The sequence below is a fragment of the Physeter macrocephalus genome, chromosome 20, assembly GCF_002837175.3.
Source record: "Physeter macrocephalus isolate SW-GA chromosome 20, ASM283717v5, whole genome shotgun sequence".
NCBI lineage: Eukaryota > Metazoa > Chordata > Mammalia > Artiodactyla > Physeteridae > Physeter > Physeter macrocephalus.
In genome coordinates this window covers 80,029,694-80,040,153 of record NC_041233.1, presented here as the reverse complement: position 1 = coordinate 80,040,153, position 10,460 = coordinate 80,029,694, and the positions used below count along the sequence as shown (strand labels likewise).

Genomic DNA, 10,460 nt, shown 5'->3' with positions numbered 1-10,460 from the left:
GCCTGCGCGTCCGGAGCCTGTGCTCCGCAACGGGAGAGGCCACAACGGTGAGAGGCCCGCATACTGCAAAAAAAACCCCAAACAAACAAAGAAAAACAACCTCAAAATAAGCAAATAACCATAAATGTAAGAATTAAAATTATAAAACTTCTAGAAGAGAGCATAGGAGAAAAATACCTTTGCAATCTTGGGTTAGGCAAAGATTTCTTAAATATGACATTTAAAGCACAATCCACAAAATGAAAACAGTTGGTACTTAGACTTCATCCAAATTAGAAAATTTTTCTCTTCAGAAGATACTACAAAGAATATGAAAAGATAAGCCAGAGACTGGGAGACAATAGTCACAAAACATATATCTAGTAAAGGACTTACATGCAGAATGTACCATATAAAAAACTCTTAAAACTAAAATGTCCACCAAGAAGGATATGTATAAATAAATTCTGATTACTTCATACAATGGTAAACCTGATGTATTGGCATGAAAGGGAGTCCTATGACAAACTGTTGAGATTTTTAACAGAAGATTACGAAATAGAACACGGAGTAGAACTTGATTTTAATATAAACGTCTATGGGCATAATGATATGGGTATAAAAGTCGTTGCCCAAGTAGGAACACAATTATTTCTTTTAGGATGAATTTTAAAATTATATTTGCTTTCTTCCTTTTTTCTGTGAGTTCCGTTTGATATTTTTTCTAAGGAGCATATATAATGATTGTGTCATGATATAAAATTATTTTCAGACTGGAAGAAGGGCTAGAAGGATATAACTACGGAAATTCTGTCCTATCCCTAAAAATGTAGTTAAAATGAATAGACTCAAGTAGAGAAAACTAGTTTTCCCCATAATATACAATGTTGTGAAGATAAAGATGCCCATTCACTGTGTTAAAGGTGTGTGGTTAACTTGGTACAACTTTTTCTGATGAGCAACTTAGCAATGCAGAGCAACAGCTTCAGAAAACGTTCACATGCTTGGACTCCCATCTAGAAATCTAAGCAAGGAAATATTCAGAGATATGGATGCAGGTTTATCTAGAAGGATGTTCATGCATTGTTCTTCTTCAATTATAATTTAAAGTTTGGAGCAACATAAATGTCCACAATAGTGGAGTATTTGTACATATATCCCCGATGACTCATTCAACAAATATTTGCTGAGTGTCTGCTGTGCCAGGCTCTTTGGCAGACCGTGGGTCTAGTGGTGACCCAAACAAACATGTCCACCTCCTGGTCCATAGTCTAGTTATTCTAGTGGGAAAGTCAGACATTATCAACTCATTCCACAAATAAGTTAGGTGCTATCCAAGAAAAGTACAGGATGAAAATGTGCGTATACAATATTACCTTATAGCCAGATAAAGAATATAATAAAAAGAAGTGTACATAAAGTGCTGTGAACATCTATTTATTATCTCGAGAAATGATCTTCTTGCCAAATGGGGGACTTTCTCTGAGGGCCAGAAATGATCATTTACAAACTATTCGCCACTCAACAGGGAGAATGGAGCCGCAAAGACTTAAAGCAGGAATGTTCAGAATCACTTCCATCAGAGAACTAAAGAGAAAGAGAGATGAAACCTCTCAAGTTATAGTTTAAATAATGTGCAGGTGTGATCCAATTTGAAAGAGGAAATTTGAAAGGTGCACTTCTTTATCAAGGTCTAAAAATAAGGTGTCAACTTTTCTCTTTCCACTCTCCAGTGTCTTTAGCAAGGGCTTCATCTCCTTAGGGTTTCCTTTTGGAACACTTGTTAGGGTCAAGTCATTAACCTTGGTAGGTGGGACTCTATGTTGTCGGCTGCTAGAATCAGCAACATTTGGGGGGTACAGATCCTTTGCTCCCTCATTATTTAGGAATTCTAGTTCTCTCCTGACGTGATAGGCTGAACGTTCTTCCAAGGCACTTGAAAAAGAGTTATAAATTCATTGTGTGATTGAGGAAGTCTTGGAAAGACCATGCCCACCCCCTTGTTCCTGCTGGTTGGCTGTAACCATAGCAACCTCTTACTCCAGACCAAAGTTCAGCTACTGTAAATCTTTACGACCATGTTCATAGTCCAGTGTTCATTAGTATGACCCTTCCTTATGTAGAGAGAGGTTTTATATTTTACAAGCAAGTGTTAGACTCCATTTCTAAATACTGGACTCCAAATGAGAAGGTCCAGAAATATTATAAAAAGATCTTTGTTTTTTTACCCTAGGATCCGTATTTTCCTGAGAAGATGCCTACGGCAACGAAAAGATTGATGTTCTCATCCAGCTTTGTCACAAGCTTGGGGGCTTTCATCGTAATTTGTTCTATTCTTACAACTCAAGAATGGATCCGCAGTACAGTGGTCATTAGTGACTCTTCTTCGAATGGTAGTGTGATTATCACCTACGGACTCTTTCGTGGGAAGAGTATTCAAGAATTGAATCATGGAATTGCAGAATCAGACAAAAATTTTGAAGGTAAATCATAACTCATTTGAATGGATACAGGGAGATTGAACTAACTGGGTAAGATTCATATCATTCTGTATTGGGCCAAATAGCCCTTCAAAAATAATTTCCTTGTGAACTTAGCTGGGCTGTGGATATGAACGCATATTTTTAATTTTGAAAATTCACTGAATCATTATTTCAGCTTCCTCGGTTCTGGTTGTGTCTATTAGCAAAACAGTCTAAATCATTCTAGCAGAGGCTATGCTTAAACAGCACTACAGAGTGTATTGATAGGTAAATAGTTAAGTAGAAATATGGAGCAACAACATGGTATTCTACAGCCAGTAGCGACAGCATTTTTAACTGCATTGACTGTGGATTTTTAGTTGGAGCAAGAACTTAATTATTGGCATCTACGCAAGGAAAAAATAAAGTGGAAAATATGGACAATTTCTTATCCTCATATCTCAAGTTCATTTCTTTCACTGATTTGAATTTGCAGTCTTACCTCCAAAATATCTCATTGCTGTGGGAATTGATATTAAATTTCCATTAAGTCTATTAATCAAATATTTTACAGGAATTCCTAAATTTTTTTTTCTGATTTCATACATACTAATGTCCTACTCTCAACGGGTGAAAAACAAAAATTCCTTGAGAATGATAAGTTGAATTTAGATATTTGTTTGGCCTTTGAAGTTTGAATATATACCATTATGTTTTCTAAATTTAAAACCGAATTTGTAACTTGTTTGCCACCTTAAATGGACTTTGTTTAGAAGGGTGCTGCGTGTAGCTCACTACACAGGCTTTATCAGGTATGATGCAGTCATTACCTCTTTCCTTATAAACATACCTCATTTTCTGCCTTATACAAATGTAATGTTTAGCCCTCATGCCGTGCATAATGGTGGGACATTAGCTTTTGACCTTAGCTCCAAGCTCTGCTCTAATTTGTGACTTTATTAATGAAATGATTTCCTGAAAAATCCAGAGCAACATAATTATATCTCCAAATTACAAATTTGCCTTTTAGACCTTAGCAAAAGCAACGTCTCCCCCAGTATTTTAGCAGTGTTACACATCTCCTCCGGTACCAGCCTCAGGTCCTCAGGAAAATGAGGAATATTCTCTTTGCGGTGACTAGAAAAGAAGACTTTCAAAGATTCACTACCATTTTCAGTTCTGTGAATAGCATTTGCGAAACCAAAATTTGTTCTACTTCCTGAATTTCCAGACACTTGTAAAATTTTTCAAATACGAGAAAACAGCCTGTGAATTTTTTGATTTTCATACAGTGTCTGTTTGGAACCAGCTGGCTCCAATTTGAGAGAACTGGCTTCAATGAGATCCCTGACTCCCTACATCCAGAGAAGCGCCGAGGGGGCCCGGGTGTGTCAGCGCCTGGTTCTAGAACCCCATGGGAGTGACGTGAGCACGGTGGCTTTGGGAGGGCAGGGACAGCTGTGGTAAAGGATAGCTCTGGAGGTGGCAGGCAGCCCAGTGGGCCCACAGAGGAGGTGGAATATTTGCATTTGCTTTGCCTGGCTCTCTATTTTTACTCTTTTCTTTTTTTTTTTTTTTTCTCCTACTTTTACTCTTTTCCCCAGAGAACCACATTCCAACTTCAAGTCACTGCCTCCAGTCACCCCAGGGGCTGTAGAAGATAAATGACCTCCCAGGCACTGAGATGTTGCACGATTGCAGGGCGTTAAAATCTGCTAGGGACCCTCAGGGCCCAGGGGCTCTTCAGTGTTGGTGGTTTCAGCAGTCGTTGAACTGGGAACACTTGCAAACAGTCCTCTCGGAGAGGGAAAAGTCACGTACCCCGAATGTAGATGGTGGTTCAGCTGGCGCAGGTGTGTGGACATGGTCCCCCGGGAGGAGAACTGCAAACGCGCGGGGAGACAGGTTCTTTAGGACCACACGGGCTTATTTCCAATCAGAAACCAACTATTGGCAGTACAATAAAATCACCGTATAAATGCCACTTTCCTGCCCTGCTGGAGTGGATTGCCTTTTCGTGTGAGAAGTTAACCATGTCAGTTTCTTAGCTAGGATGAGGTCACGCCGAAATCTCCAAAGAGTCATGAATATTGCAAGGCTCTGCTACATTTCTACATAGGATTTATCACATGGTGCCGGTTTGGGGCTGTAGATTTTGAAATGAAGTGATGATAGCTGAGTTCAACTTGCCAGAATAATTCAGCCTACCATACGCCAATTGGTGAGGAAAAGAATCAGTCCAACCTGGGGAGGAAACTCTCCGTGGTGTAGCTAGATTGTTCCGGCAGCTCAGGCTCACCAGGAGCTCTGCTAGCCTCATCCAGAGACATCCCAGCTCGTCCAACACCCAGATGAAAAGTGCCAGGTGTCCACCAGTGAGCACGTTGCCTTGCTACTCCAAAGATTCTGGATATTTAATTTTGGTTCAGAAAAACCTTCCTGAGCAGCTACTATGTGAGTGAGGGGCTTGGATCCCAAGCAGAAGTGCACAGAGCTGGGTGGACTCACCACCTAGTCTTTCTAGAGAAAGGCCCCGACCCCATCAGTTAAATCCATCAGCCCGCACTACTTGTAGGACAAAGGTGTGTACAGGTCACTATGAGAACAAGGGGGGGTTTCACCCTAAATGTGCTTCTCCCTGCCCACCAGTCCCTTTTCACTACCTACCCCTTTTGCTCTGGGGGAACTCAAAGTTGTACTCTTGGCTCGAGCTAAAAATAATGAGGAAAGTGAGTCGGCTGCAAAAATCAATTAACTGCAAGAATGACTGAACTGAAGAAGTGAGGTTTATAGCTCCAGAATTTACAAAAAGCCCCTTCTTACTTCTCCTACCTGTCCACCCCACCCCATACACATCCCATACTTTCCTCCCCGGGTGGGAGCGACATATCATTTGCCCCCAGAGACATGACCACACTGGGAGGTGGAGCATAGAGGGGCAGAAAAAGCTTTCCCCCATCCTTCTTTCTGAAACAACCCTCATCCATTTCCTAGAGGCTGAAGCCATCAGCTGGGATGACCTGGGAGAGCTCCTAGGTCACACTCTGGGATCCATGGAGTTAATGAGCCCTTCCAGGGATACACTGTGGTCCAGGGACTGAGAAGCTCCACTGGGTCAGGCCCCCTGGTGACCAGGTGCTTGAGGAGGGGGTGGAGGCCATTCCTCGGCACAAAAAAGCCACCGGCTCTCCCTCAATTTCCGAGAACTTCCTGAAAACCAGAGCTAGAAGGGCCAGATGGCCAGTGGGGCTTGAGTATAAATGTCCACGCACAGGAAGCCCGGATGTCCGGATGACCCCCGTTCGTGCACTGCCCACCAGCCAGTACATTTCGGCCTCCCAGCTGCGGGAGCCGTGGCCTCTTTCCCCGGGGGCCGCCAGAATCCGAGCGATTAGTTTCAATTGTGAGGTGGCTTTCTCGATTCCGACGCTTGACCCCTCAAAGGAAGGAAAAAGAACAGAATGTATTTGCTAATTTTGTAGGCAGAGAGCAGCTGTCAGATGCTGTGGAGGTTGTGATTTCATTCTTGCCAACTTTCACTGAATTTCCAGCTTTCGCTGTCTGAGTTCTGAGCCAGGAAGGGGAAGGGAGATACAGCTGTCATACCTGTGTGGCAGGGAATTCAGAAGGCCGAAATAGAATTTGGAAATATGGCAGTTAAAATTAAGACAAATTGTCACATTAATAAATAGAAAAGTGTGAGTCAGTAGGCTCCAAATGGACTCCCTTTTGAGAACTGATGTATAGTAGATCTTACCAACAGTCAAAAAGAAAGCCAAACCTGACTGTCACTTTCTAATGTACTCTGAAAAGGTGGAATGTTCACCATTTGCAAATGGACATCCATTTACAGCTTTTAATAAGAAAGCTTCCCCAGGGCAATTTGGTGCCTTGGACACGGGACATTTTTCCCACGCTGAAATTTTTATTTTCTAGTTAAGGATCCAAATTTTGTCTTATTGGCTAAGGACAGAGGTCGTTTAGAACCCAGCAAACTTCTGATTTGATGCTGGAGTTTCCTCCTTCATGCTCGGGCAGAGGCTGTGGGAGGGTGGACCAAGCAGGAGCAGTTCTTGCCGGTGGTGACTAAGTTTGGAAATATCTGCAGCATTTGACCCTGCACCTCTGAACAGGTGTGTCCTGCTTCTTGTTTTTCCCATTCTGGTGTCATCTTCCACGAGCTGCAAAATAGGTGTGTGCTACATCACAGCCATGCCAAGCCCTCACCACTGCATCTCCGGGGTGAGCCAGGCAAAGGAGCTAGAGCCACGGGCTTGAGGGCAGGGCCTTTGGAACTGTCCCAGCCCAGACGGCTTCTCGGAGGGCAGGGGGCCCATCGGGCCCCACCCATCCCCAGGCAGGCAACAGGGGTGGCAGAGAGGACCGCATCCTCAGTTTAACCAATGCCTTTCAGAGTTCTTACCTGGAGTGCGTAACAAAGGCGGCTGCGCTGAGAACTTAGCCCTTCCCGTGGGTTAATAGCAGAAACAGTGACAAGGGCTGGGCACTGCTATAGGGGTGAGCAGACTGGACGTGTGTGCGCTGAACTTTGCACCCAGGCCCGTCTCACTGAGTGGTGAACTCACGGCCTCTGTGCTGCTGAACTGGTTTTTCCCTCTTCCGTCCTCTCTGGTCTCCCGTGGGGTTTGAAGGGCTGTAGCTGTGCTCACGGGAGACCACACCCACATTTCTTTTCTCCCGCCCCTTGTCTCTCCTGACTCCTTTCTTGTCTGCTGGCCACACCCTCCTGCCTGCCGGACAGCCCTGTGCTCCTGGCATTCTATGCCCGCTCCGTCCGGAGACACTTCTAGCCCTGGGCTTGGCCACGTGACGTGGCCATCAGGATGAATTCTCTCACACAGGAGGGTCTTTACAACCAGATCCCCAACGTCCAGATGTCTGAAGGCAGATTTGCTGGCCAAATCTCTTTCACGCCCACCCTCTGTCCGAGGACAGGAAATTTACCTCCCTCGCAAAGTACCGCTGATTGAAAAAGAAAAACATCTGAACTAATAACATGTGGGTATTCAGAGATGGAGAGAGGATGGACCCCGCACAAGTATCGTCACATCTTATCGGGAGAGTTGAGCCCGTCTGGTCAGCACGGGTAGGGAGGTAAAGCCAGGCTAAACGTGTGCAGTCGGGGCCAGGCTGGCAGGGGCTTTGGAATCACGTCTTACGAAGAACACATTGGGGTCTATATCCCTTTTCAAATACTGGGAAAGGCTCCAGGCAGGAGAGGAGGGAGTGGATTCTGCGTCGCTCCAAAAGGAGCGTTAGATCCAGGGTAAATGTTGTAGAGACGCAGAATGAAAACCCTTTAAATGACTAAGGAGACGCCGTGATGGAAAAGGCCACCTTGCAAAGAGAGGGCTCCTTGCTGCCAGGACACGTTTCAGGAGGAGGCTCCAGATCTCCTCTGGCTCCCAGGGCCCCATTCCTGAAAATGTGCCATCCACAGCGGAACAAGAAGGCTTCCGTGGCCGTTCTGGTTTCTGTTCTTTAAAGCTGCTCTGGGGTGAAGATGTTGAGAGGCTCCTGCTCTCTCCCAGGGGACCTGAAAAACAGGAATGGAAAGAAGGAAGCTTTTACTTTTTCTTTCCCACCCCCATCATGGTTCTAATACCTTGTAATTCCCGATGATGGTGTTAGTACATTACTAAGGACTCTGAAATCTTTTTCCCAATTTACTTGTTTTCCTTCTGTCGCTGTGACTTTCACAGAACCTCTTGGTAAACACATTATTGAATGTGGTGGCAATCTCCTAAGGGCCTAAAACACACTGGTTGCTCTTGGAGATGTTTATAAACGCATTGGCTGGGTTTCCAGGTAAGTGTGGGGAGAGCGTGTCTCTGGTGTCTGCTCGTTTTGTAAACAAAGGAGGGAGCAGAGGAAACAGACGCCTGGGGAGGCTGGCTGGTGGTGGTTAGAAAGCGGAGAATGTCAAAAGCAGGAACTGATGGCAAACGGCCCAGGGCACCTGTGTTTCATTTTACGCAAGTGCATATCCATGTCTGGAGGGCCCCTGCACTTAAGAAAGATGCAAATTTTATGAAAAGGCTGACAGTTTCCAACCCCAGTGCCTAAGCAGGTAGAATGAGGTGCACGAGGGTGGACCTGCCCTCCGGTCCAGAGTCGGTCTTTGCATTTGCGCGTACTTACCAAACACCGCTTTAGTTTTAGGGACGCTGAACGATTCTCCCCCAAAGACTCTACACCTGGTGGTCATCCTGTTCCTGGTCCTCAGTTTGGTCGCCTCGCTGTTGAGCTCTGGGTTCACCTTCTACAACAGCATCAGCAGCCCCTATCAGACGTTCTTGGGGCCGATGGGGGTGTACACCTGGAGCGGACTCAGCGGTGAGTACCGGCCGAGAGGACGTGCTCTCTGCCTCTGTCCCCCTGTTTCCCTCTCGCACACGTGGACACACGCGGTCACGGTCCAGCCACGGGCGTTAGGAGGGCCCCCTGTGTGCTGAGTTGCGTGCTGGGGGCTGAGGTTTATTTTTGTAAACTTACAGCATTTATTCAGTATCTTTGGAAATAAAGTTCTGTTTTAGGTGCCCAGGTAAGAGACCGGAGTGAGGTGAGGAAGGCGTGTTAGGTGTTAAAATATATGACATGCCCAGTCTTTGCTTTGGAGTATCTGGTGTAAGGAGTTGAACAAAAAACACGTGCATCCACAGAACATTCACTGGGCTCCTGCCGTGTGCTTGACTCCAAATTAGGCTCCACCTGATGCGTGGAAGTCAACGCATGAACACACGCGCACACACATGCATGTGTGTTATTTAGTCTACTTCTCGCCCTCATGGAAGAGCAGTCAACTTGGCTTAAAATCTAAACCTGATCGTGGCACAGAGAGCCACCGAGAATGTCATTTTGGAGAATCTGGGGCCAATGCCCTTCTTGTGGGCAACCTGTGAGTCCCGGATGTTGCTGGGCGGTGTTGCTAGGTTGTGTTACTTGTTTGCTGGGAAAGGTATTGGGGTGGGGGATGGGAAGTGGAGCCCAGCTTGAGTCACAGTGTTTTGGACTTCTTCTGGGTCTCGTGGACTCTGTGGCCACTGTGTCTGCCCAGGGACGTGGTCATGTGGGAGCCTCGTTGCCCCTGCCAGGCAGCGGGTTTCTCCTGCTCTTTCCCTCCCTCCACCATGAGAACCTGATCTCGAGACTGGGTCAGAGGCAGCCCATCCTACTAACCGGATGGCTCTGGAGGTGCTCGCGTGTAAGCCACAGGTGGTGCATTTTTAAAAAAAATAAGTTACTTTATTTATTTATTTTTATAAATTTTTTTTTAATTTTATTTTTGGCTGCGTTGGGTGTTTGTTGCTGCGCGCGGGCTTTCTCTAGTTGCGGCGAGCTGTGGCTGCTCTTTGCTGCGGCGTGCGGGCTTCTCATTGCAGTGGCTTCTCTTGTTGCAGAGCATGGGCTCCAGGCGCATGGGCTTCAGTAGTTATGGCTTATGGGCTCAGTAGTTGTGGCTCACGGGCTCTAGAGCGCAGGCTCAGTAGTTGTGGAACATGGGCCTAGTTGCTTCGCGGCATGTGGGATCTTCCTGGACCAGGGCTCGAACCCGTGTCCCCTGCACTCCCTCCACCATGAGAACCTGATCTCGAGACTGGGTCAGAGGCAGCCCATCCTACTAACCGGATGGCTCTGGAGGTGCTCGCGTGTAAGCCACAGGTGGTGCATTTTTAAAAAAAATAAGTTACTTTATTTATTTATTTTTATAAATTTTTTTTTAATTTTATTTTTGGCTGCGTTGGGTGTTTGTTGCTGCGCGCGGGCTTTCTCTAGTTGCGGCGAGCTGTGGCTGCTCTTTGCTGCGGCGTGCGGGCTTCTCATTGCGGTGGCTTCTCTTGTTGCGGAGCACGGGCTCTAGGCACACGGGCTTCAGTAGTTGTGGATCGCAGGCTCTAGAATGCAGGCTCAGTAGTTGTGGCTCACGGGCTTAGTTACTCCGTGGCATGTGGGATCTTCCCAGACCAGGGCTCGAACCCGTGTCCCCTGCATTGGGAG

At 46.1% G+C, this 10,460-nt stretch overlaps 1 protein-coding gene across 1 annotated transcript in view; it reads left to right on the top strand.

Annotated features, from left to right (window-relative positions):
- The first annotated feature begins 2,233 nt into the window (after positions 1 to 2,233).
- CLRN3 (clarin 3) overlaps positions 2,234 to 10,460 on the top strand; it is a 12,670-nt gene continuing 4,443 nt past the window's right edge. Inside the window, exons 1-2 of the mRNA XM_007102773.1 lie at positions 2,234 to 2,462; positions 8,619 to 8,798. Of these exons, the coding sequence (XP_007102835.1) occupies positions 2,234 to 2,462; positions 8,619 to 8,798 (409 nt within the window). The remainder of the gene's footprint in view (positions 2,463 to 8,618; positions 8,799 to 10,460) is intronic.